General features: G+C 42.3%; 1 protein-coding gene across 3 annotated transcripts in view; it reads left to right on the top strand.

Moving 5' to 3' along the window:
- The first annotated feature begins 817 nt into the window (after nt 1-817).
- Nucleotides 818-27924, top strand: part of APPL2 (adaptor protein, phosphotyrosine interacting with PH domain and leucine zipper 2) — a 51648-nt gene continuing 24541 nt past the window's right edge. The window contains exons 1-7 of one of the 3 annotated variants that reach the window (XM_019961233.2): nt 818-1032; nt 8809-8907; nt 19403-19462; nt 20020-20091; nt 24643-24730; nt 27279-27320; nt 27432-27490. In XM_019961233.2, coding sequence (XP_019816792.1) covers nt 979-1032; nt 8809-8907; nt 19403-19462; nt 20020-20091; nt 24643-24730; nt 27279-27320; nt 27432-27490 — 474 coding nt within the window. In that variant the 5' untranslated portion in view covers nt 818-978. The remainder of the gene's footprint in view (nt 1033-8808; nt 8908-19402; nt 19463-20019; nt 20092-24642; nt 24731-27278; nt 27321-27431; nt 27491-27924) is intronic. The other 2 variants (XM_019961232.2, XM_070789651.1) reach the window with 2 other exon arrangements.

Raw genomic sequence — 27924 nt, 5'->3', positions numbered from 1 at the left:
ATCGCCTTCTCCGAAATCATTCTTAGGGTCCCTTAAAAAAAATCTCTAAATGACAACACTGAACTAGATCATCTACCCTAAAAACTTAATTAGGACATTTTCCAAAATGATACAACATACCAATTCACGAGGGTGAGACCTAACCATATTAGCCAAATAGCTGTGGTTTCCCAAAAGGTTACTTCCAAATACCACAGATGATTCAGTTACCTATTTTTTTTTCCTAGAACTAGCTGACCTCTCTGCTCTCAGAGCTGTCCCGAGGGCACTGAGATTTTTCTAGAAAAAGTGGTACGGGGAGCTTAAGATTTTCACACAGCATTGCACAGATTTTCAAAACCTATCGGCTCTTAATCTCCTTTACTCAAAAAGTCTGGGTACCACAAGCAGATAAAACCTTATCTTTGCGCTCTTGTGGCTCAGCTGGTAAAAAATCTGCCTGCAAGGCAGAGACCTGGGTTTGCTCCCTGGGTTGGGAAGATCCCCTGGAGAAGGCAAAGGCTACCCACTCCAGTGTTCTGGCCTGGAGAATTCCAAGGACTGAATAGTTCATGGGGTCGCAAAGAGTCAGACACGACTGAGCGACTTTCACTCACTTCTGCTCTTGAGTTCCCCCTCCTGGGCTTTAGATGCATTCTCGAGCTCAAGCACTGGCCCCTTAACCACGAACCCTCACACACTACTCTCTGGGAGCCCGGCGGGGTATGCGGTTTCCCGCGAGAGAAGGGCGCTGGCGGAAGCGGGGCCGCCACACTTCCGGTGGCCGTGTCGGCGCTCGCCACACTTCCTGTTGTTCCTGCTCAGCTGAGGGCTGGGCTGAGAGGAGGGCCGGCGGGCGGACGGCGGCGGCCACTGGCCAGGCGTGGGCGCGCGTGGGGCCACCCAGGGCACAGAGCACACGCTCGTCGCCTGAGCCTGGACTGCCGCGCCGTCCGCTCTCCGTGCTTCCATCCGGCCCTCGGCTCTCCGCGCGGCACCATGCCCGCTGTGGACAAGCTCTTGCTAGAGGAGGCGTTGCAGGACAGCCCCCAGGTACCTCCCGCCGCCCGGGTCCCCTTCGCCCGAGGGCTTGAGGCCGAGGAGGCCCTTCCAGCCCCGGGGTGGAGGCGGGGAGTACGCCGGGCCACCTTGGGGGCAAGGAGGGGGCGGGTCCCGGCCCAATGTCCTGAACCCGGGATGCTCCGGGACATGGCATCCCTCAGGCAGAGCTGGAGACACCGGGAAAGCAACCCCGAGTCTTTGTGTCCCGACCCCTCTCCAAACTCAGCTGAAACAGGAGCTGCTTGGCCTACACCTAGGCTCCACCGCTTACTAGCCGGGTGCCCCGGGCAGATAATCTTTTTCTGCCTCAGTTTCGTCATCTGTAAGATAGGGATAATAATTGTTCCTGCCTCCTAGAGTTGTTAGAATTAAAGAAATGCCTGTAAAGTTGTTAGCGAGTAATGTCTGGCACAGAATAAGAAGTCAGTCTTATTACTGCTGCCGATATGCTGGGACCTGGTGGATTTAGGGCCAGAGTTAGAGGCAGAGAGCCTCGACCTCTTTCCCAGCGGTGCCAGAGCTCCCCTTGGCCCTGTTTTCCCATTTGTGAAGAGGAAATTGTAATAATACAATACCTCTCTCATTTGTCGCACAGGGAAACTTCATTAGCACTCCCCAGATGAGATTCAAGTCCTTTGAGCTCTGCAGAAAGCTGGTGTGTAAATATAGTGAGTGCAGAATGACTTTAGTGCCTAATCAGTACACCTTTCCCCAGGGAACCTTTGTTCACCTTCTTTCACGTTTCCCCAGCTTCTTATTTACCCTAGTGGCTCTGCATCCCTGGGTTACTTAAGTAAGGCTCTTTATTCCCTAGTATCTCAACTCTTAAAACATGAGAGTAAGATTTTAAGAGTAAACTATTTTCCTCTCACAACTTCTCTTCCCTTTTTGCTTTCGATTTTCTTCTTAATGTAATTGGGCCTCCTGGAGATGATCCTTTGATGAACTTACCCATTCTGCATCTCTCCACTTCAGACTTAGTAATCAAAGGATTCTGTGCTTAAAATCTTGTGCCCATTTCTTTGTCATCTTCCTTACATAGTCAAGAAATTGTAAGGAAGCTGTGATTTTTTTTTTTTTTTTAATTGGCATCCTCAGGTCTGACTTTTTCAAAGACTGCTTTGAAGTCTCTGCACTTCTGGCATTTTGATGGGACAAAAGCCCTTGGTAGAAGTCATTTTGTCCATCCTCAGACCTGTTATGTGAGATCTGAAGATAATAAAGTGGGATTTCTATCATTTTGAACAAGGATTTCCACCACTTTGAACAAGGATTTCCACTTGCTTTGTAGTTGGAGAAACTGAGGTGCAAAGATACATTGCTTTCCTAATGGAGCATGGTGATGGCTGAGCCAGATGAGAGAGGCTGCACTAACTGAATCTCAGTGTTGCCCTCACCGAGGAGTTAACATTTGGAATTTTTGGTTCTCACATCAATGAATATGCACTAGTTCTGAGTGTTTTCAGGATGTACTCAGCTATGAGGCAGGCTAAGGAGGACTGGCAAGCAAGTTGGGACACCTAGGTCCTAATTGTGGCTCTAACATTAACTCATCATTTGATTTGGGTGAATTCCTCATCCCTGTCCTGTGACTGGGGCTTCCCAGGTGGCACAGTGATAAAAAACACCGAGCGACAGCACGAGCCCAATAGTGTGACTGGCTCGGTTTTTCTCATCTGCAGAATGAGGAGCAGATGATCTTTAAGGGGCTTAAAGTTTTATCATGCTTGAGGAAGAAGAGGTATGGAGGCCTTCTCATTCGTGTTTAGGGTTCCTCTTTATGCGATGAATTTGTCATTGCTTTTGAGACGTGAGTGTCACAAGGCTTCTTGGTGAGGTTTGAAAGGAAGCTAACTTCTAGGACGGTCTCTGATAACCATCAAAGCATAGTGTTCTTGTGTGGGGCCTGTGTCTAATGCAGCTTTCCTCCCAAGAGATTCATAGACTTCTAATTGGAAGGAATCTAATCCAACTCCTTCGTTTTATCTATAAAGAATAAAAACCATAGCAAACACCTGTATCATATATGCATTTTATGTGCCAGGCACTGTTCTCAATACTTTACATATATTAACTCATCTAATCCAACAATCTTTTGAAGTAGGTCCTCTATTAAAGTTACCAAGGAGCAGAGAAGTTAAATAATTTGCCCCCAGAATTATACATTATAGAGTGGAAGAGCCAGGATTGGAACTCAGGCAGTCTGCCTGTGTTGTTGAAGTTAGCCCAGCCACCTAGCACCTGGCTTTTCTGTCATCGGTGACCTAGAGTATTTCACTAAAAGGAAGCGTTCTTAAGAAACCATCTATTGTTTGTTTCCTCTTGTTTTATGTGGAGTATTTATGAGGGTTACTCCAGTAACCTGGTTGCATAGGATTCATTAATGAACACAGAAACTTTTATGTTTAAACTCAGTGACCCAAGAGGAGCTGAAAAACAGTTCACTGACCTTAGATACATCTGTTCACGTCCTTTTTTCTTTATAGTTCACAGCCCTGCACAACGTATTATAAGAGTTCAGTCACTCAGTTATGTCCAACTCTTTGCAACCCCTTGGACGGCAGCATGCCAGGCTTCCCTGTCCATCGCCAACTCCCAGAACTTATTCACACTCATGTCAGTCGAGTCAGTGATGCCATCCAACCATCTCATCCTCTGTCATTCCGTTCTCCTCCCGCCTTCAGTCTTTCCTAGCATCAGGGTCTTTCTAAGAAGTCAGTTCTTCCCATCAGGTCGCCAAAGTATTGGAGCTTCAGCATCAGTCCTTCCAGTGAATATTCAGGACTGATTTCCTTTAGGACTGATTGGTTTGAGCTCCTTGCAGTCCAGGGGACTCTCAAGAGTCTTTTCCAACACCACAGTTCAAAAGCATCAATTCTTCGGCGCTCAGCTTTCTTTATAGTCCAACCCTCACATCCATACACGGCTGCTGGAAAAATCATAGCCTTGATAGATGGACCTTTGTTGGCAAAGTAATGACTCTGCTTTTTAATATGCTGTCTAGGTTGGTCATAACTTTCCTTCCAAGGAGTAAGCGTCTTTTATTTTCATGGCTGCAGTCACCATTTGCAGTGATTTTGGAGCCCCAAAAATAAAGTATCTCTCTGTTTCCATTGTTTCCCCATCTATTTGCCTTGAAGTGATAGGACCAGATACCATGAGCTTCATTTTCTGAATGTTGAGTTTGAAGCCAACTTTTTCACTTTCATCAAGAGGCTCTTTAGTTCTTTGCTTTCTGCCATAAGGTTGGTGTCATCTGCATATCTGAGGTTATTGATATTTCTCTCGGCAGTCTTGATTCCAACTTGTGCTTCATCCAGCCCAACATTTCGAATGATGTACTCTGCATATAAGTTAAATAAGCAGGGTGACGATATACAGCCTTGATGTCCTCCTTCCCCCATTTGGAACCAGTCTGTTGTTCCATGTCCAGTTGTAACCGTTGCTTCTTGACCTGCATACAGATTTCTCAGGAGGCAGGTAAGGTGGTCTAGTATTCCCATCTCTTGAAGAATTTTCCACAGTTTGTTGTGATCCACACAATCAAAGGCTTTGGCCTAGTCAATAAAGCAGAAGTAGATGTTTTTCTGGAACTCACTTGCTTTCTCAGTGATCCAACGGATGTTCACAATTTGATCTCTGCTATATGAGCAACAGAATGTTTTAGGGATTAAGATACTTGTCTCTGTTGCTGTTCGGGAGCCTCTGATCCTGGCTGTGCTGTGCTAAGTCACTTCAGTCGTGTGTGACTCTTTGCAACCTTATGGACTGTAGCCCGCCAGGCTCCTCTGTCCATGGAATTCTCCAGGCAAGAATACTGGAGTGGGTTGCCATTCCATTCTGCAAGGGTTCTTCCTGACCCAGGGATTGAACTTGTGTCTCCTTTGTCTCCTGCATTGGCAGGCGGGTTCTTTACCACTAGAGCCACCTGGAAAGTCCCCTGCTCCTGGCTAAGTGCTGGTAAATGCTGGAATGTAATGACAGATAAGAATGCCTGCCCTCTGTTGGTTGACAGTCTGTTCTGGGAGACAGATGAGAGCAGCAGTTCCTGCACTGTGTGACTACTACTGTGATAGGAACACAAATGCAACTTTGAGCTGCTGCAGCTTGCCCTTCTCTAGGGCCTATTCTTTTTCCTGTATGTGGTGTGCTTTTGAGATAAAGTGAAGCGCTGTTGCTTGCTGTTTTGTTATGATGTTTGTTTCCTTTGCAGTTGGCACAACTGAAGCACAGACAGTTTAAGGACTAAGTTCTGAGATTATGCAGTGAGAGGTCCAACTGGGAAACCAGGCCTTTTTAACTCCAGCAAGATGCATCAGAACATTGCCTAGTGGTTTTGTCTTCATTGTGGAAGACTTTTGTCCTGCTGTACTCTTTGTTTATAATACATTTTTATTTCAGTAGACTGGGTTCTACTGAGACATTTCTGTCCCTCTCCCATAATATGGGAATAAGAGTTTTGTTTTTACCTTAAATATATATATGTAGTATTTATACTTGTATGTATTATATGTGATAAATATTGAAACATTTTAAATACATATAAAATATACACATACATGTGTGTAAATTTTATAATCACAGCTATTGAAATTGTGCCATTATATAAGTAGATGCTGTTTTTAGGCGTGAAAAATGTTTAGGACTATTTTGTTAGATTACACTTGGTTTCTTTATTGTAAGATGGAAGGTAGTGTGGCGCTAAGGCTGAGGTGTTTGGTTTTGTTCTTCTGTCCAGGCATACTCTTGAAAGTATAGAGTAGTAGAGAAAGGATGGAATTTAAATCTTGATCCAGCACGTGACTCAACCTCTCTGAGCTTGTGTTTCAGCACATGTAAAATCAGAATAAAATACTTGCTTAATTCTTATGAAGAATAAGTAACATATATCAAGTATCAATATCTCCACGCTTGCATGTTACAGTAACTCCATAAATGATTGCTGTTATTGTCCTTATAATTATATGCAACAGTGTCCTCTGGATTTTTTGGTAGAACTTTCCAGCAACTAGTGTACCTATGACTGGTCCTATTCCTTCTTCATATCTCAGAACATTCCTGTTGTTCCATGTATTTAAACAGATGGCTGATAACTGTGGATATTAAAACAGTGTCTGAGATAGCTGGGTATTTTTTTTCAAGATGATCGTGGCCTCGTTCAGTTAGAAAGGGAAGATAGGAGTGTTTTTGTCAGTTTTAGTATCATGATAAACATGTTCAGGATATAAAGAAAAGATCTGTGATGTAGCTTTGGCTGTTATCACAGGTAAGAGCATGACAGTAGGATGAGCAAAGAGAAGCCAGCTCCAGACGGCTGCATCCCGCCTCCAGACAGGATTGGGGGCTGTGGGCCAAGGGGCATGCCCACTGATGAAACCCACCTTTGCTGGGTGACGGATGCAGACTCCTGTGATGGAAACAACGTTGGCCATTGGTGCCAGCCAGACCTGGGTTTACATTGCAGCCCTGCTGCTTCCCAGTTGTGGGAGGTTTCTTAACCTTGATGAGCCTTAGTTTTATCATCTGTAAAAGGGGTAGTTTAACTGTGGTATCTAATGAAGTTGGTGGAAGGATTAGATGAAGTAGTATTTAGTGCTCGACACAGTGTCTGATACATAGGACGTACAGAGTAAATGGTAGTTTTTAGTTTTCTTTCTACTCTCTTTGTGGAGGATATTTATACAAGCCCTCTCGTTTCATCCTACAGCTCATTTTCCATTCTGTTTTGTTCCTAAGAGTTTTAAAAACAGTAAGTAGGATTCAACTAAATGGATGGGAGTAGTATTTTAAAAAATTAAATAGCCTCGATCCAGTTGTATCGCTCTTTTTCTTTCTCATAGACATACTGTTATAGCAAAGAAAGGAACCCGAATCATAATAAACGTTGAAGAACTCCTTCATTGCTGACACCATGAGTACCGAAAGGCTGTCTCCTATTAGCTGACGTTTATATCAGTAGTTAACTGTGTAGATAATGTTGCCACAGTGTTGAAATGAAATCATACATGTGAAGCCAACGTGTAATAAGCGACTGACGTTCATTATCTGCTTCATGATCACTATCCTCTGCTACCGCTAGTGTTAGACACTGGTAGGCACCGTAAGGACTTTCTTTACTTCTAGGGCTACCTGCAAATTAGTGTTAGGGCCTGAATTTGGACCCAGGACTGACATGGTCCCAAGAGGATCGCAGAGCCTTTGAGAGGGCCCAATAGACTATAAGCTTCTGGAGAACATCGCTGAATCTGAATCCCCATCACAGTGTATCATCCAATATTGGATGAAGGCTAAAGTATATACGTGAATGAATGACTCTAGAGTAATGGACTAGTCACTGTAGGTTCCAAAAACATCTTTTAGCAATCTTCTTTTTTTCAAATAGTATATTTGAAAGAGATATAATAAAGAATTCTAAACCAATGTTTTTCACCTACTCATTGACATGCAGTGATGGATTAAGATCCAGTGGGTCACAGCCACGATTTTTGTTTTATTTGTTCTGATCCTTCTGTTGATAGGAATTGGTACTGAAGAGAGTTCATTGGTTTCAGAGAAGGTATTTTTAGCCATAAAGACCTCAGGCAAAGCCAGGATAATATGTACTGCTGTGAAGTGCCCCAGAGTTTGTCAACAAAATCAAAGGTCAGACGATTCAAACGCCTGGATTTCTCTTCTAGTTTATTAGGGGATGCTTTGGGGTCAGTTATTGTTCTCTTGCCTGAGATAAGTTAGAAAAAGAAAGAAGGAATTGAAATTCCTTTGCAGGGAAACTATGCACCTTAATGGATTGTTCTTTGTAAGCTGCCCTGGAATCACCTTATTAAAGACATTTCTGTAGTTTACTCTCTGTTCACTGCCTAGTGGGTTGTTTTCTGAAATAGAGATCCCATTGTCACTAATGTTTCCCATTGTGCTAGACACATTAACAGTAGTCCCTTGAACAGACATGGTCTCTTATGTGATGCCGTGATACTTCTTTAGACATCTTCCAATATATAAATATTTTCTTAGTGCTCAGCAGATCAGGCACTCTGCATGAAAATGATAGGAAATACCTTTCATCTAAGACATTGCTCAGCTGTTCTTGAAACCCTGAGTAGTCTTCCCAAAGGAATGGAGCTAGCGTTCCTAAGTTTCTATTTGAGTTTTGTGCCCAGAACTTCTGCTGGCATGCCCATAGTACACGAAATTTCCTGGCCATGAGTTTAAAAATGTGGTTGACTAGAATGTGACGTAAGACATGGAGATTGACTGTAGTGTCTTAAGCGGAAGGAATGACACACTCCTGCAAGACACTCAAGATTGCAGAAAACCAGACAGATGGTTAACGACTGAGATGATGCAGTGCTGGGTGACCACACCCCAGGTACACAGACAGGACTGACACTGAGTTCGAGTTATGGGCTTGAAGGGAGAGGCTGCCCTTTTTAACACTGTTTTATTGGATGAACTTCACTGGTGCTTAGGTAGAGGCTAAAGTTGAGACAGATAATAGCCCTTGAGTCTTAACCCTTTAGAAACCAGCTTTCCTTCTCTGTTCCCAATACTCGAACTGTATTCAGTTTGGCCTTGCACTGTAGTCTAAAGGATTAGAAAAGGAATTCTAAATTAAAACTCCAGGAATCAACTTGTATCAGTATTAGCAATAAAATAATAAAGCCAGAGAACAGGCATCTTCCCTTCCCAGTTCTGTGTGTGTGTGTGTATTTGTTTTACTTCTTTTGTAACTTTTCCACTTAGAAATAATATTGGCCTCTTTTCTTGCAGACTCGCTCTTTACTGAGTGTGTTTGAGGAAGATGCCGGCACTCTCACAGATTATACCAACCAGCTGCTTCAAGCGATGCAGCGCGTCTATGGAGCCCAGGTATCCTCGTGCCCACTCACCTGGAGAGGAACAGAGTAGGAGCCCTCTGCCCTCACCTTGAACTTCTCTCAGGAGGTCAAGAGATTTGAGTCAGAACACCCCCCTTTAAATTTTTGAAATAAAATCACAATTGTTTTTCTCTTCTCTTCATCTCAAAAAACTAAGGACAGTTTGCTTTCATAGCCTAAGAAAGAGGATAATTTTCCTGTAACTAGTAGAACCAGTAGAAAGGTACCACATCACTGCTTTTTAATAAAAAAAAAAAAAGGAATGCACTCGCAAAGGGAAACATTTGAGTCTCCTCTTCCTACTTGTGAATGAGTGGGTTCAGTATTCTGAGGCATGGCTCTTTTCTTTCTCATAAATATCAGTCTTAGATGTCAGTGCAGGCGCATAGAGATGTTTTTTCAAGTGCTTCCTCTGAAAAGATTTGAGTCACAGTTCTAGAACAGTTGGGTGGTTCTTTGTTTTGAGGAACAAGTATCTTTATCTTGCAAAACCATGGAAAATAAATTGCTGAGTAGCAAAAGTGAATCTTTTTAAGATCAAGAATTGCCTATGTATGTTACTTGCTAGGATAAAACTTGAGATTTACTTAAAAGTAAAATTTGTTACCTTACACGTCAAAATATTATGGCAACCGGTTTCATTATTAATTCCTTGCTGACTTAAATCTGTCTGTGTTATTGTTTCTTTTTCTCACCTATGATCTCTAAATAAATACCACATTCAGTGTATAATAGTGTATATTAGTAGTCATGTATAGTCATTTATTATTACATACTTACTCTTCATATATAATCACTTATTATCATTGTTTTATTAATCATTCGTTCATATCATATATGGGAAAAAGACTCAGTCCTTGCCATTAGGGAGCTTACAGCTGGGTTGGGAGACAAAACAGTTAGCAAAGAGTGTAGAGGTGCTGGGAGAGAAAGGGTGCCTAACCCGGAGGATTGTGCTGGACACCCAAAAGGAGGATGATTGTGACGGTTGAAATTTATTGACTACTTCTTAAGGTCCAGGCACAGTTTCAGAGGCTTTTACCTGTAATCATTTCATTTAAATTCACTCACAACTCTGTGAGGTGAGTGTTGTTACTGTTTTCTTCATTTTCTAGGTCAGGAGATTTAAGGATTCTCATATGAGTGACTTCCCAAGTCCACCCTGTTAATACATGGCAGAGCAAGTCAGCCTGAAGCCAAAGCCCAGACTCTTAACTACTACACATAAGAGTGGTAGCCTGAGCTAGGGCAGTGGCAACAGGAAGAGGCAGATTGGTGACTGACTGAATGTGAAGGGGTCAGGTCAGTGAAGAATGAATCAAGAATGAAGCCCAGGTCTCTGACTTGAACGACAGGGTGCATAGTTGGGAGAGCACAGGAAGAGGAGCTGGATGTTTGTGGGGGTGTGTGTGAGTGTGTGTGTGGATGTGTGTGTGTGACAGTGACAGGAATGGCAGAGACGCCAATCTTAATTCTTGAAAGGCTGAGGTGTCCATGGACATCAAAGTGGGGAAAGAGATCATGTTGAAAGTTCAGATCCAGAGTTCAGGCTAGAGATAGAGATTTGCAAACTACTATATTATAAAAGTGTTACTTATTAATTGGAACTAATTTTAGTGACCAAAAGAATCACACAGTTATTTGTGGTTTTGTTTCTGAGGTAAAGCACTCAGAAACTAGGAGACCTACTTCGTCAGTTTTTCAAAAACCCTATTTATTTCGATTACATTTTTTGTATTTTTTTCCTGAATATTCAGAATTTAAGGGAATAGAAAATTTTTTTACTGAAATTTGCTTGCTCTTCAGGAATTTGAATATTGTTGTCAAATGATTGGTCTCCTGTTTAAGGTTTAAGAGTCCCAAGACTTAAGGGACTACAACTCCGCCACTCCCAAGAGTCTCTGCTCTGCCTCTCCGTGTCTGTCAGAATCATTTACTTGGAGATGTCCAGACACTCTCTTATGTGTTTTTTTTTTTTTTTTTGAGCCCAGAAAACTGCATTTTGCCAAAATTAAGTGGATCTTGCATTCCAAGAGCTGTAACCAGCTCTCAGTTCACACCACATGATCATCACATGGGCTTTTGTGCTGGCAGAAACCCTTCCTTCTGCCTCGGCGTTTCCTGTGGCAGAAGCTTAGCAGGAACGTCTGGCTAATGCTGCCAGCTCAGGGACGGATTCTGGCAGTGTCCGGTGGCACTCAGATTGGCTGAGGTCAGGGCTAGTTGGGTCAGGGCTAGTTGTTTTTCAGGTTTATTTGAACATGTTTTGTTTCTTTTTAATTAAAAAGAAAACTTTTCTAACTCCTCTTTGATCCCTTTGTTTATGTCCATGTATGTGGTTGGGAAGAAAGAGAGAAAGAAAGGGAGAAAGAGAAAGAGGTGCCAATATTTTCATTCAGCGTTTCCCCTTAGGTTATGTTTTCTTGGTTTTATTTAACATTCTTCCTTAAATATTTTACACCTAGACCTGTTCAATTATATTAATAGAGTTTTGTAATTTCATTTTAAAATACAGGTGCTTAGCAAGATGTTTTTCATTATTACATTTTTCAAACCAGGTTAATGCTGTTAATAAATGATAAATGTTCATAAAAGATATTTTAAATCAAGCCACATGGTAATTTTCTGGATTCTGATACAGTGAACTTGCCCATTTGGGCCTTAGTTTTAGAAAGAGGAAGAGTGAAAAAAAACTAGAGGAATGTTCTGTGAGCAGTTTTGCTGATATTGGCTGGTTTGGGGAAAGTCTGTAATTTTATTTGTCTTAAGCAGTAGAATGAAGCTGTGGGCTCTAAGCTGTTTTCAGCATTTTGCAGCAGTGCCTGGATGGCCTGTGGCTTCCTAAGTGTCAGACACGCCATTGCACACGCAGGAGCTGCGTACTCCATCGTGGGTCATCTGAACAAAAGAATTCGTCTCCTGTAGCAGAGATGATTTACATACTTAGGAATCTCTGCTGTCTTTCAGACTATTGACTAAGTAAGTTTAAAACTTACATAGTGTTTAAATATATGCATGAGTATACATATTCAGTAAAAATCTGCCCAAGTTTTGCATTTAATATATTTGTTTTGATTTTGTATATCTGCTGTACTTTTGTTTCTTTCCTAGAAAGGTTAAGGTTTTTAAAAAATCTTAAAAAATGGATTTATTAGGATCTGGAAAGTTTACTTTGGTAATACTACTTCTCTCAGACACTGTACTGAGGAAACAGGGGAAGGTCAAATGATGTTCCTAGCAGTGTTAGTGAAACCTGGCATCTTCTAGAACCGTCTTTCTCCTCCAACAGATGACACGCCTCTGTAGTTGGTGCCTTCAGTCTGGATGGATTTCTTCGTTTGTTCTGGTGTGGTTTTTTTTTTTTTTTTTAATTACGTTCTGGATGGAATTTTTTGACGTGAGAACCATGGTTCAGGCTCTTTCCCTTTCCTTCAGCAAAACTGGCTTGCTTAAACATGGTCTCATCTCTGCAGCTCTTCCTTTTTTATTTACCTTTTTTTGTTAAATTTTTTTCTACAACTTTAAAACACACCCTGCAGCATATGGGATCTTAATTCCCCGAACAGGGATCGAACCCATACCCCTTGCATTGGAAGGTCGAGTCTTAACCACTGGACCACCAGGAACGTCCCTTTGCAGCTGTTCTTAAACAGACCTTTTGAAGTGCAGAACTCCTGATCCTAAAATGTAAAAGTCCACACTGGAGTTGGGAATCATATCTTTCAAATTGGGCTTAGACAGCGGGAGGGGATAGGAGTAAAGTACTTTGCAAGATATGCATACATTTGTTATTATAAAGAGGAAAATACTTTTTAGAAATGATGAGATATATATATATAGATATCAAGCTAAATAAGTCAGTGTTCCTCTTGCGAAACAGAGTAGTGGGCATCCAGGAGTGTGAGCTTTTAATGGGGGAGAGAGAAGGATTTGGAAGGCGTAGAGGATCAGAACTGTGTATTTTAATAATAAAAATAGTATGAGACACATAAATGTACCACACACTTGGCGAGACACCTCTTGTGTATAATTTCATTTAGCTTTCACAGTAAAGGAGAGGTGTTTTTATAGTAGGTGTTTACAGGCAGGGAAGCTAAGAGAGCTTATGCAGCTTGCCTGTGATCATACAGCTGATGAGAGTCAGGATCAGAATTTGAACTCAGGTCTTTGACTCTAAAACTTTATTGCACTCTCACTCTACACCGCCACACTGTACTCTCTTGACATACTGGTCTCTGGAAATGTCAGCCGAGGCTAAGGAAGTGGGAGTCTTCAGCAGTTGTTCTTGTCATCACAGAACAACCCTGCTTAGCAGCCTAGCAGCTTTGTAGTGTGTTAAAGGTGGGAGCCAGCTCCTTTTTGTGTCCCAGGGAAACTCCCCTTGTTTAATTGGGTTTTATTCATAATGGTTTCAATCAGTGCATTTTAACAGCTCTCAAAAACAGTCACATTGAGGTTCGTATGACAGGGACAGAGGAATATGTGTAGCTCAAGGCTGAGGTACGGGAGCCCCTGAGTGGTTCCTGGAAGCAGCCTCAGAGACCTGGGTTTTTGCACTGGGTTTGCATATGGAATCTACAGCCTTCCCTCATGCCAACATTGAAGGCTTTCAGATTGGTAGAGATTATTCTGGGCCAGGCTCATTCCTTAGGTACGAGGTTAAGTGTGTGACCTTAGATGTATCAGCTCTGGGTTCCAGTCTTGGCCACTTGCTGGGTGACCTTGAGCAGGTCACTTGATTGCCTGGGTTTCCTTATCAGTTAAACAGAGGTCATATTAATAGTAATAACCACCTCATAGGTTGTTGTGAGGGTTAATGGAGCTAATACCTGTAAAGTATAAGATCAGTCCTTGGCAGGAGGTGCTCACCGTTAACATAACCACCTTCTAAGCCTTAGAATAATCATAGTTATGATAGCACTGTACCCTGGGTCCACTGGTTGGGTTAAATAGAACTTGGTCCTGTGATCTTGACTTTCCTCAAGGGGCAGTGTAGCTGCGTTCTGATTCCTCACTGCATCGTTGATGTTTGCTCCTCATTCTAGACTCCGTCCCCCGCTGGCTGCACAGGCCGCTTAGTGCCTGATTCCCAGCCCCTGTCCACCCTCCCTCCCGGGCAGCACCCGACTCTGGTACCAGCGGCCCCTGCACAACTAACTGTCTTTGGTCCCTGTGACGGTGTCTCTCCCGAGTCTCTGCCCACCATTCTTGATTGTTTTCTTGTCCTGGCACCCTTTGCTGCCTGCCCCTTAAGTCTAACTCCACAGGAAGCCTTCTCTGGTTAGTCTCTACCAGCTTGCTGGGCAAGGTCACTGCAGCACAGCCTGGCCATTTCAGAATCTATTTCTAGCCCTCATCTCTAGGTCCTTATTCCAAATGACTTTTGCCTCTTGTCACTATGGAGAGTGAGTTTTCTGCTCTTACCTGTGCTACTGCAGCACCATCCTAAGCAGTTTCCCTGTGGTCAGGGGATTGTCTTTCGCTCTTCTGTCCATTCTTTACCCTCAAGCTACCACATCCAAACCTTCCCTGTCTTTAGATGCTTCTGTGGCTCCCTGATGAAACCCTCAGTATGGCACGCAGAGCTCTTTGTGCGCTGAGTCTCAGCCTGCTCCTCTAGTCTCGTCTTCAGCTGGCCCGGTGTGCCAGGCCCTGCATACATCTCGAGACTGCTGTGCTGTTCCTGCTGCCCGGAATCCCCAGGGGCCCCTTGTCCTGGCAAATGGCCTTCCCAGCAGGTGACTTTTAAGGCTGACTTCAGATCCAAGGTATCTGACGCCTTTCCTGTGTTCCTTTTCTCCCTTCTCACCAAAGCACCCAGACGCCCTGCGCTCTTGTGGGTCAGAGCTCTGAGGGACAGTATGTGGGATTTTTTGCCTCTCTGTACACTGTGAGCTCCGAGAGCAGATTTTCTTTGTCTCCAGTGCCCAGCACCTTGCCTGGCCTCATTCACTATTTGATAACTAGATGTTAAATGAAGGACTGACGAGAATGTCGCGTACCCTCACTGTGTGCTTGATTGTCCCTCCAGATCTGTGCCCCGCCATCAGCACCTTAGCTTGGGGACTGCCATCGTGGGTCATCCGGTCTAGGGTCCAGCAGTCTTGGACTCCTCCCCCATTCACTCAAGCCTGATGTTTTTGCCTCAGTGATAGCAGGCAGATCTCTGCTACCTTCTCTACTTTCTGGCTTGGCGTCAGCCTTTTCTCTCTCTCACTCAACTTCAAATGGTCTCCTGACCCTCATGTCATCCTCTTTCTCCCTTCAAGGTTTCTTTTGCAACACAGCCACTTAAGGAATTCTGCTCACATCTGACCTTGTTATTCTCCTGCCCAGGTTCCTCAGGGCTTCCCTGGTACCTGCAGAGTATTGTTGGAGTCCTCAGCAGGTACCCCTCAGGACCTGCCCCAGTCAGGGCTCTCTAACCTTTCTCTTTGCCACGCTCCAGCCTGGGCTCCTGATCCCATCAGCTTGGGGTAGTGCTGTGATGAATGAGACTCTCAACTGCTTGACTTCAGGCAACGCTTCTGGCCAAGTGTTTGGTGGAGATCACAGCAGTGCCTACACTGTGACGGTGACCCTAGTGGGTTTCCTCTGCCCCCGCTCCCGGCCTCTCCTTCCCGGTCCCGGGCCTTCAGGCGGTTTCAGGTGACAGTTGCAGTTGGTGAGTGCTCCACGCCACCATGAGGTAAACAGTTCTTTGTCCAAATCTCAGTTTTCCTTCTGGCTTTGTCAACCACTGGTCTTTCTGCTTGGCACCAGCCTTGCGAAGTGATGTTGTTTAAAATAGAACATTCTGTCCGTAAACCCTTCTTCAGGTTCTCTCTCTTAAGGATTCTTATGACACATCTGATAGAGTAGATGGTAACCAGAGAGCTATTCCAGAGCGCTGAAGGACTCTACTCCCAGAACTCCATTATTCATAGAGTCTACATTTTAGACCACTGCTTTTGCTGAACTACAGCTAGAAAAATACAGAATTTATGCTGATATTTATAGGCCCTACGAGGCCTGCCCATGGAGTACGACTAAGTACAGTTTTGGACTTTGGATAGGAATAGTATCGGGTTAGCCAAAAAGTTCATTCGGGTTTTATAAATGAACTTTTTGGCCAACCCAATGTATTGTTAAGAACTTGCACTTTAGATTTTGAGTCTGACAGATCTGAGTTGAGTTGTTGCCATTCTGGTTACTAATTGTGTAGTTTATTATAGAAGAACCTTTCTCATTTGTATGAGAGTAAGAATATGCTGTACATTGTAAGTGCCTTATAAGGATTAAATGTGATAATATATAAACAGTGCTTAACAGCAATTCAGGTACCTAGAAAAGACTCAGTAAATATTAGCAGCTACTTTTATTATTGTTACTACTAATATTTACTCTTAACTCAAGTTCCAGTTTTACAGGTCTTATTGCAGAGATAATTAGGCAGGCTTACCTCACAGGGTGTGGATTAATTAATTGATGTTGGTAAAGCATTTCATGAAACCTTTGTGTACAATACATTAAGTATGAGTTAAGATTAAAGTTGGTCTAGTTTAAAAAGACTTCACATCATGTGCTCTGTCCAGGGGAGTTTCATTTCTTTTCAGGGCAGGTGACAGGCCATTTTGTAACATGTATTGTTTTTGTCTTTGGTGGAGTCATGCTTGTAGAACAGAATCTTGGTGCCTGGAATCACACACATCTGAAATACACAGGATTTTCAGAAACTATTTCTAGTAGAGACCTGGCAGAGGCCACTGTACACAGGAGTTTTGGAAGCAGTTGTGTGTGTTGTTTGCTCTGCCCCTTCTCCCTGAGCCTCAGTGGAGTTGTGCACATAGCACATGAGCACCCCCTCCCCACGAACCCCCCCTCCCCCGTAGGCCTGGGCACAGTCGGGTGCCAGCAGCTCCCTGGCAGCTATCTCCACTACATGTGAGGGTGCTTGCCAGGACCCTCTAAAGCCGAGCAGGATTCAAGCAGCCTGTGGCCCTTGCTTGTTATGAAAGCAAGGAGTGTGGTTATCATGTTGATTGGTCTCTAAGGAGGCAGATGTGGGGCAGTAATATTTTAGACTTAGCTAAAATAAAGAAAAGAATGGACTAGAAGAGCAGAATCTGTTCCTGACTCTGAAGAGTTGTAGCTTCATGGAGAGCCTCCTGAGGGAGGTGAGGCAGAGGACAATCTTGTGAGACATTTACTGTCTAAACAGGACCAGCACCTTATGGCCCTTGGACTGGGCTCTTATTTTTGTAAATAAAGTTGGAACAAAGCCACACTTATTTGCCCATGAATTACTTATGGCTGCTTTTGTGTCATGACAGAGACCATCCATCCAATAAGTCAAAAATAATTGCTATCTGGCCTTTTATAGGAAAAGTGTGTCATCTCTAGCCCAAAGTAGTGGTCTTCTCAGGTCTCTTCTCTTAGCAGGACTTAGGATCTTAAGAGCGTGGGTTTTAGACTCAGACAGACCTGGATGCACATCCCAGTCCTGCTACTAACTAGCTATGTGACTTGGGCAGATGGCCTAATGTCTCTGTGCCTCCATTTCGTCTGTAAAATCAAGTTAATAGTTAGGACCTGCCTTACAGGATTGTCAGAATGAAATGACACAATGCCAAGAATGCACTTAGTGTGGTATCTGGCTTGAATTAAGTGCTCTGTAAATGTTCACTGCTATGGTTAGGATGATTCTGTGGGTCTGCAAATCATAGTCTCCATTGTGCTGTCTGGGGTGACTTGAGCAGGTCCATATCAGACCCACTGCCATGAACTCAAAGAAGAGGAGTAGGGGGTTTTCTGATACAGCAGAGTAGCAGCTCAGTGAATGGGCTGAGACCCTTGTTCCCCTGCACCCCAATTGTCAGAACAGCACTGCTGAAGATGGTCCGCAGACTGTCTCCTGGCTGACTGCATCATCCGTGTCCACTCTGTATTCTGTTCCCCCCTTGTTTGTGATGTTGCCTTATACGATTAGAAAGTATTTTTGTCCTTACGCTGTGATCCCAGGTATTGTTTAAAAACTTGAAATTTAGATGAGTGCTCCAACCCTGTTTGTTCCTCCATTCATTAAGCACTTGTGGAGTGCTTCTCTGTGTTAAGAACAGTTGCACACTCCTGTCTAGAGCCAGGACACAGTGCTTTTGGATTTGTTCCTTTGCCTCCCTCTTGGCTACATGACTGCCAGCTCTAGTTTGTTTTCAAAGTAGTGGCACCCCAGTAGGATGCCAAAGCTAGGAATTTTCATTATGTTTGCCTGACTTCATCCTGGGGGAGAAGAGAGCATACCATGTTTCAGGGTCTATTGGCTGTTTCTTAGGACAGATGAAGGAAATTGGGGAACAGGTTGACCAGTTATCTGCAAAGAAGGCCAAAAAACCATAGGATTGGGTTCTGATGGATCTTGCAAAGGAGGCCCATGAAAAATAAAACAAGCCCCAGCAGAACTCAGGCTTTCACCCCTAAGGCACAGCAAACCCAGGAGAATTCGAACAGCAGTGGAGGTCAAGGCTGGCCAGTACCCTCCCCTCGTCTGGCACCATTCCTCTCTTAGGAGTATACCTCAAACCTAAAGAGAAGCCTTCACTGAGCTATAGAAATGTAAGACACGTTTTCTAGGCCGGATGTGTTGATGGTGGGAGGATAGTGGTAGACAGCTGCTGTGTAGCCAGGGATTAGAGGGAGAAATACAACAAGATGAAAGTGGTCCATGTCTGTCAGTGAAAAACAGGACAAAAGGGACCTTCCCAGGCATTGTAGCTGTGCTTCGGAATTACCATCCATCATTGGTAACACATGGATAACACTGACCTAGTGCTGTACTTTGGTAGAATCCGACTATGTGTCATGTCGTAATGTTGCTTACAGCTGGGCCACAGAGTCCTGCAAGCCCTCACTCTGCCTGCCTTGCCAGGCTTGTCTCACTTCTACTCCCTGTACCCCAAGCTCCAGCTACACCCCACTTTATAGCTTTTCAAACATGCTGGGTGCTTTTCTACATGCCCATCCCTCCTGGAAAGCCCATCCCTGTGGCCAGTTCCTGGTCTTTCTCCAGGGGTCTGTCTGCTTAAAATATCTCTTCATTAGAGACCATCCAGCTCCTCCAATCAGAGCCTCCTAATGCACCCAGTCTTTCCTCTGTGGGTCTCATCATGCTTGTAACTAGTTTTTAATGTGTATTTCCCCAACAAACCCTGTGAGGGCAGGGACCAAACCTTGGTTGGGTGTTTGGCACATTTTAGTGGTTTACTACATTTGTTTACTGACTGAATGACCAGAAGGAGCACTGATTTATAAATGGTGGGTATGAGAAAAGCTTCTTTTTAAAAAAAAAAAAATTTTTTTTCTGTTTTGGTCTTGTTTTTCAAATAATTTCTGAACAAAGTATTTTATTATTTTATAGATACGTATTACGTTTAAGGGATTATCTGAGGTGGCATTATTTTCAGTGAGTGTGTGTGCGCTGGACAAATCTTACTTTTCTCTTTTCCCTACAGAATGAAATGTGCCTGGCTACTCAACAGCTTTCTAAGCAACTGCTGGCATATGAAAAACAGGTGACTTGATATATATGTGGCATATGTCTTAAGAGTATCCTAGGTGGAGTTCTTACAAAGGAATTTTCTAGGGGCATCCTTTAGAGACCTTCCTTCTTTCCTTTGTTTTTTTCCATAGGCCAGTTCCATTTTTTCTTGTTCTTGCCTTTTCTTATCCACTGATAAATTCTAATGATTATCCAAAAGTCTATATATTCTTATGTACGTATTCTTAAAATTAGCTTACAAATGTAATCAACTGCCCTGAGGGTTTGTATTTTTTGAGGGACTACAAGTGCATCAACACTAAGAATTCCAGGCAAGAAACTGAAAGATACCATTCTATCTATGCAGAAGGGTGATGACCAACAACGGGATAGCCTGGGAAGGGCAGGTGACGGCATGGCTGGGGCAGAACAAGGGAGAGCTCTGGTTCTCTGCAGTCAGACACTCTGACATCATGTGCTCTTGGGAGGAGAGGAAGTCGATGTGGAGGGCAGTATCTTGTGGGATGATGCTATAGTGCTGAATCCCCTGGCATTCAGCTAACATCTGGCACTTTTTTTCTTTGGTCTTAGAATTTTGCTCTTGGCAAAGGCGATGAAGAGGTCATTTCTACACTCCACTATTTTTCCAAAGTGGTGGATGAGGTAAGATGGCAACATGGCAATTTTTTTTTTGATTGAAGGATAAAGGTTTTACAGAATTGTGTTGGTTTCTGCCAAACATCAATATGAATCAGCCATAGGTATACATAGCAAATTTTTATTTGATTCTTTTTTCAAACTTTCTTTCCTCTTTATTTCACCCTACTTTTTATTTTTAGGTATATATTTAAATATCTGAGAAGGTATCTCAACTTTATCTTCCGAGGCTCATTTCATAAATGAGATTTGTATGCAGTTATGTTTGATTTTGGCTTGAGGGGAGAGGCCTTGGTATACATAAGCAATAGTTTGAAAGAAAGACTTCTAAGAATTCAGTTTCCTAAGGAGGAAGAATTACTGTCTTAGGGCTGCTGTAATAAAGTTACACATAGGTGGTCCGAAACAATGGACATGTATTCTCTCACAGTTCTGGAGGCCACAAGTATGAAATCAAGTTGTTGGCAGGGCCACGTTCCCTCCAGGGGAGAATCTGTCCTGGCTTCTCCCAACTTCTGGTGACTCTGGGTGTTCCTTGACTTGTGGCAGCATCACCCCAGTCTCCACCCCTGACTTCACGTGGCCGTCTCTCCTCACCCTACCACCGTTTGTTTTCTTCATGTCTGTGTCTTATTTTCTTATTAGAATGCTTGTCAGTGGATTTAGGGCACACCTGGATAACCCAGAGTGATCTTATTTTGAGATCCTTTATTGTATCTGCAAAGATCCTTTTCCCTAAAATTCCCGTGGTATAGACATAACTTTGCGGGGAGTGTGAGTGAACCCACTACAGAGAGATTCTGACAACTGGTCGTATGGCTCTGTTGTATAATATATTTGGAATATTTGTGAAAAGCAGGTATTGGTATAGGAAAGTGCCTAAATCCTACTTGTAAAAACTTAAGAGCTTAGGTGCTGCAGGTGCTGGGCAGCACCCTCTGCCAAATTAGATGAGCGTAAACGACTTCATTTTTCAAGGCGTTTGTGGTACTTACAATAGAATATCTTCAGAGAATAAGCAAACAAGACAGTATACAGGTGCCATTTCACGGTGCCACTGTTGATACGAAGGTGACACTGTCTTCAGTTTAAAGAACGAGAAACTAACGTTCACATAAATTTGTGCCAGTTGTCTGTTCATTCAGTTCACCAAGTCAATATTCATTCAACAAATACTGACCACCTGCTATTTAGCAGGTGCAGTTCGAGGCACTAGGGATGTAGATACAAACTGTCCAGTTGGTAGTGAGCTTTGTCCTCTGTTCCACTGCTGGGGCTCTGTATAATAATATGGATGCATGTCTAGTCCAGAAGAGGAGGAAGATGAATGGAAAATGGAATTAGAGAAGAGCAACAAGTAATTTTGTTGAAGGTGAGAAGAATTTTTCTTAATTAACAGTAAATGAATAACCCAGGGGGAGAAGCAGTAGTCTGCACTCACTGAAGTTATGTTTTCTTGACCAAAAGAGAGTTGCTAAGGAAATGTGGTTATTTGTCGAAACCCTAAATTAGGATTTCTACTTTAAGATCTTTACTCATAACTGTATTTTCCTGGGCAGGAATGATGATTCCTTTTTTTTTTTTTTTTTAAATGAATTGATTTTTATTGAAACATAGTTGATTTTTCAGTGTTAGTTGCTGGTATGCAGCAAAGTGATTCAGATATATATTTTTTCTTCCGTATTCCTTTCCGTTATAGTTTCTTACACAATATTGAATATAGTTCCCTGTGCTTCTATAGTAGGACCTTGTTGTTTATTTTATATGTAGCAGTTTATATCTGCTAATCTCAAACTCCTAGCTTATTCTGCCACACCTTTTCCTCTTTGGTAACTTTAAGTTTGCTTTCTATGTCTGTGAGTCTGTTTCTGTTTTGTAAATAAGCTCATTTGTGTCATATTTTAAATTGCGTGCATAAGTGATGCTGTGTCATTTCCATAGTAGCTGCACTGGTTTACATTCCCACCACCAGTATAGGAGCCTTCTCTCTTCTCCACACCCTCTTCAGCATTTATTATACCTCATTATAGTTCTCATTTGCATCTCTCTAACTGTTAGTGATGTTGAGCATCTTTTCATGAACTTATTGGCCAGTGATGATTCTTTCAGTGGGGAATGATCATTCCAAAAGGATGGAAGCTTGGAGGTGTGATTTTTATAGGCAGTATCATAGCTTTCTGGAAACTTAGCACTGTGACTTTTCACACAAGCCTCTTGATGTCAAGACTTAAGCCAGTGAAAGCAGTTAACTCAGTTGGGAAGTGGAGAGTAACTTTTGAGGTAGTTTTCTCTACCTGGGTCTATATCAGATTGACAATTTTTCAAAAGAAGTAATTTGACTCAGAAATTGAAAAATCCAACTAAAAGTAGAGATTTATGTCACTTATATTTAATAGGATATGTTGGATTCAGATCTTTGATGTTATAGGCATATAGAGATTTTTATCCTTGATGATTTCACCAAAAGCAAGGTTTTTAGATTACTTATTTTTAGTGCATCTGAGACAGGGAATTTTTGACATTATTGATTCCATTGCCCAGTGTGTGTCAGGCCCTCTGCTCTGAGTGTAACTTATTCACGTTATTGTTTTATCCTCAAAAGAGTCATGTAAGGAACATGCTGTGATGCCCATTTTCTGTGTGATGATACTGAAGTGCCAAGAGATGGTCTGTGCTCTTTGCACACTTCTCAGCAGAGGTGGTATGTTTGGAAGTGATTATCCCTTACCTCCCAAAGCCCCAAAGTAAAGAGTTGGTGACACAGATCCCTTGATCCTTAAGAAGAAATTAGGAAGAAAATGAATAGTTCAGAAATTTGCCATTCCTGAGGTATATAACCTTTGGAAAGAAAACCATTTAACCTCTCTGTGTTTTGGTTTTTTTCATCTGTAAATGACAGAAGCAGGATAGTCCACTTAACCAAGCTATTATAAAGATTAAATTAAATAATTAGAGCATTCGATGCAGAGCCAGTTCATTGAATTCGTCTAATTAACTGTTAGTTTAAAAAAAAAAAGGTACATTTCTTATTGCAGTTATTCAGGAAAAGTAGTTAACACATTCTGTGCTAATGCATTTTTTGGCATGGCTGTCTTCATGTGTTCCTCCACAGGGAGAAAAAAAAACAACTGCGATTCTTTGGCTTGATTGAAAGATAAGGGGAACATTGACTGGCCAGCTGCTCCCTTGCCTGACAGATGGTTGACCTTAGGCCAGTTTTTAATCTTGTCAGAGCAGCCTCTGCAAGCACCACCCTGAAGGACCAGATCTGTTGGGAGATCTGTGTGCAAAAGGGGGATGCGGGCATGTGACTGATCGGTGCTGAAAGAAACTTCACCTAACATTTACCCAAAAAACAGTCGCTGGGTGATTTCTCCTTATACACCCAACAGGAATCCCAGAACATCCTCATAGTATCTGGAAGTCTGGGCCTTCCAGTGTTCATTACCAACTACCACACGTTAAATGTTTTAGCCACTTTGTGAGCATGAAAGACAAACTGTATCCCAGACAATATTTTGAAAAGAGCGTGAATTTTAGATCCCAGTAGCCAGGAATTAACATTGTAGCTGTTCCACTTATTTGCTCTCTAGATTTAGAGATTTATTTGCCCACCTATAAAACTGAGGATAATAAATAATACCCATCTGACAGAGTAGGTGGGAACTAAGTGATATAAAAGCACAGAAAGCGGGCGCACAAAGTGGTGCGTGAGGTGCTCCAAAGTGTTAGTGCTGGTGGTGATGATTTTTATTTCTCCTAGACCCTTTACGAGGACAGGATTTAGTAAGGCCTTGTGATGGAAGAGAGGAAAGAATCAAGAGCTGTGGAAATTATCTGGTGAGGAGGAGCATATCTGAATATAGCCTTCTTGCTCCTGGAAAGGTCTGCAATCTGGCTGGGTTGTCTCCGCAGGGAGCTTTCTCTCTCCATGGCAATTCCCAGGTCCCGAGTGCCTATACTTGCAGGGTTCCCAGCAGGCCAGTCTTTAAGGTATGACCTCAGCCCCGTCTGAGAGAGCACGCGCACGCACAGGCCTGGCAGAGTGCTCACCTTACTGCCCACACATCAGAGCGTTCTCCTTCTCCTTCTCTGGATGTGTGCATGTGGCTCACATCCAGAACACAGAGCCAGAATTTGCCCAGTAAGCAAACAATAACCATGGGCTCAGAAATTCCTTTGCTGCTGCTGCTGCTGCTGCTAAGTCGCTTCAGCTGTGTCCAACTCTGTGCGACCCCATAGACGGCAGCCCACCAGGCTCCCCCATCCCTGGGATTCTCCAGGCAAGAACACTGGAGTGGGTTGCCATTTCCTTCTCCAATCAGAAATTCCTTTAGCAAACTTAAATGGTGCACTGGTCAGTTAGAACCTTGCCTTTAGTTTTTAATACCTCTTAGCCTCTGACATTTACTGCTTTATGAAGGGTAATTTATTTGCTAAGAAGTCTAACTGAGCTCTTTAACCACATGGAAGTGTTCAGTGTGATCACTCGGTGAAATAAGACAATGTCAGAAATAGTAGGTATAATTTTCTTCAATAGATTTCTCTTTCTTTCAGCTTAATGTTCTCCATACAGAGCTGGCTAAACAGTTGGCAGACACAATGGTTCTACCAATTATACAATTTCGAGAAAAGGATCTTACAGGTAAAGTGTTTGAGTTCAGTGCATATACTTTCAGAATATTAATTCTTTAAGTATTTTTTTTCCTGAAACTATTTCTTTAAGTGTGTGGATTATTGAGAAGTACCCTCTTTTTCAGCTTTTATTAAATCCTCACAGTGTTCTTGGCTCACCTAAAGGAAGTCAAAGGCTAATAAGAAAATAGAGTTGGAAACAATTGTAATGTGACAAGGGCAGCTTGATAGAGCTGTACAGGGAACAGAAACAGCACACAGGCATTATTATTACCCTTTTGAAGGTAAGGTGCCAAAGAAGGCTTCCTAGAGAAGAAGATCTCTGAGCTGAGTTTTGATAAATAAATGTTTACCAAGTAGACAGAGTTAACAAGGCTCATATTACAGGTTGCTGTTGATCAGTCGCTAAGTCATGTCCAGTGTTTGTGACCCCATGGACTGCAGCATGCCAGGCTTCCGTGTCCTTCACTATCTCCCGGAGTTTGCCCAGACTCATGTTGGGGGCATTTGTAAAGGCATGCAGTTCTTGTGAGCCATGAATACTTTGGAATGTAAGTGGAAAGCTTCAGGAGGAAAGTTCAAAGTGGGGACCATGCAGTATGTGTGCTCGATTCTGGGATATAGCTGTGAACAACAGTGGAGCTCACATTTAGTGGGAGGGAGTACATGTGACTAGTTCAGAGAGCCTAGTTGCCTTTTTGGGTTAATTTTGGTTCTTCAACTAAAATAAAACTTTAGAATAATTTTAAATCATTTGAAATGAAGGTAGTGAAAAAATAATCTTGAAAAAGCTTAATTGATATTACTTTTGGGAATGTGGATTTTCTAGTCCTTTTGTCCATTTTTATTTCATTGAAAATATTCATTGCTCAGAGAGTAAAGAATTGTATTTTCTACAACACCAATATAAAAAATTGCAGAACAGAAAGTCTGAACCTGAGTACTGAAAGATCTGTTGTTCAGGATAGTACTTCCTCTTTAAAAATACAGCACCTTAAAGTTTTTTTAGGCAGAAAAGATGCCATTCATGGAAGGCCAAATCGTAAACATAAAGCTTTCTTCCCCCTCGCTTTGAGATCCCCTGTGATCATGTCACCTGAGGCCAACAGAGAAACGGCAGAAGTGGCATAAACTCCACCCAAGGGCAGTTTGACAGCAGTAACACTTGATAAATAAAAAATAATACATAATATGTCAGCTTGTATGAAGAGAAACCTCGATTGAGCAGACTTTTGTATGTTTTTCAGTGTTGCTCATCTATAATCGCATGTAAATCCCAGACCTAAATACAGTCCTGTCCTGTGCTGTTTATCCAGTGGTAACTGAAAACTTCATTGAGTGCATTTTAAAAAAAGATTTTCTCTAAATGAAAATATTAGAAACATGTAGGGGTGTCATTTAAAAAATGAACTCTTAAGTCTTTTGGAGACAGAAGAATCCCCCCTGACGACTTGTATGGTCAGACTGATGTTTCTCAGGTTTGTTGGTGGGAACCTCAGCTTGAGAATGCTCTGCAGCCTTGATGACGTGGCCCTTGTTAGTCCAGAGGGCTCAACTTGTGGAATAGTAGTATTTACCAGGATGATAATTTTTTTTTTAAGAGAATAAAAGTATCCAGTAGTAGTGAAAAGTCTCTTAGTATTCATGAAAAAAGTTGTTATCCTTTTCTGATGACACCAAGACAGAGATTTGAAGGGTTTGCCTTGGGTCATACCAACTCTTTAGCGACCCCATGGACTGTAGCCCACCAGGCTCCTCTGTCCCTGGGATTTCCCAGGCAAGAATACTGGAGTGGGTTGCCATTTCCTCTTTCAGGAGATCTTCCCAACCAAGGGATTGAACCTGGGTCTTCTGCATTGGCAGAGGGGTTCCTTAGCACTGAACTATCTGGGAAGCCTGCTTACCCACCAGTATAAGTACATAATCTGAATTAAGATAATACAAGAGTTTTTAAGCAGGTGATTTAAAATTGATAAGGAAAAAACTCTAAAACTGCTCCAATGGGAAGTAAAAGATGAGAAAGAAAGAAAAATTAAAGAATAGAAAGGCAGAAAGTAGCCCCCATATTAGAAAGAATAACAAAAATGTGAAGTGAAATTTATAAGCTGGAAGCAGTTTTGAGACAAAAGCAACATACAAAATGTGAAAATGCTTTTTTCTCTGTTGATAAAGTAAAAATGGATTATTTTAGAATTGTAGAAAGTGTCTCTTCCTTTTAAATATCTCCGTGCTTTTAAGTTTTTAACCTTGGACGGTCATTGCTCTCTAACGTTGACTTTGTGTTTTCGGTCTTAGACTTTGTTAAGCCGTCTTTATACATGATGTGTGTGGCACCTACATGGGGTAATATTTATTGGTGTTGGCTTGTTGCAAGTACAGTATACTAGATCACTTCAGAAGTTTTTCATGAAAGCAAGCATCCCCAGTCACCAGGACCTGGGAGTGCTGGTGAAGACTCTCCCCTTCCATGTACATGTCTTTATTTTCCTGGGAAAGCACAGAGCTCGGGGTTGGCATACTTTTTCTTTGTTTTAAGATGTTTCTTTTCTCTTATTCAGAAGTAAGCACTTTAAAGGATCTTTTCGGACTTGCCAGCAGCGGTAAGCATCTTCTCTGGTCTTGGTATGAGGGTTTAGTTTGTGGGTAGAGATGCTGAATGAATGTCTTGCCTTTCAACCCATCTGGGTGCTAAAATATCTGTTTATTTTTAGAGCATGACCTCTCAATGGCAAAATATAGCAGGCTTCCTAAAAAAAAGGAGAATGAAAAGGTAAGAAAACCTACCTTCCATGTTATTTTTCACTTCATTTATTTAAGCTTCTTTTATGTTTTCCTGTTATGAATTTGTGGCATTGAGGGTGTCCTGATGAATTTTTTTTTCTTACACATGAATTTTTAAAAATATTTATTCCGAATCTCTTAAGTAGACTTCTGTTTCTCGGTTCTAGCTTTTCAAACTAGTTTATTAAACATGAACTTGGAACCATTGTAAAATGATAATCATGTAATGATTCTAACTTAAGCTTGATACCTCATATGATTATCTGACTCATATATACTCAGGCACTTGATCTCCTTGCCCTGGATGTAGACTCTGATTCTTTAACTCATGCTTTCTAGCTTCTTAGCTGCTATAGAGAATATCAGGGACTTCCATATAGCTCAGATGGTAAAGAATCTGCCTGTAGTGCAGGAGACCCGGGT

This window comes from Bos indicus, chromosome 5 (genome assembly GCF_029378745.1).
Source record: "Bos indicus isolate NIAB-ARS_2022 breed Sahiwal x Tharparkar chromosome 5, NIAB-ARS_B.indTharparkar_mat_pri_1.0, whole genome shotgun sequence".
NCBI classification, from domain to species: domain Eukaryota; kingdom Metazoa; phylum Chordata; class Mammalia; order Artiodactyla; family Bovidae; genus Bos; species Bos indicus.
Note: the sequence above shows the minus strand (reverse complement) of the source record. Positions and strands in the feature narration are given on the sequence as shown.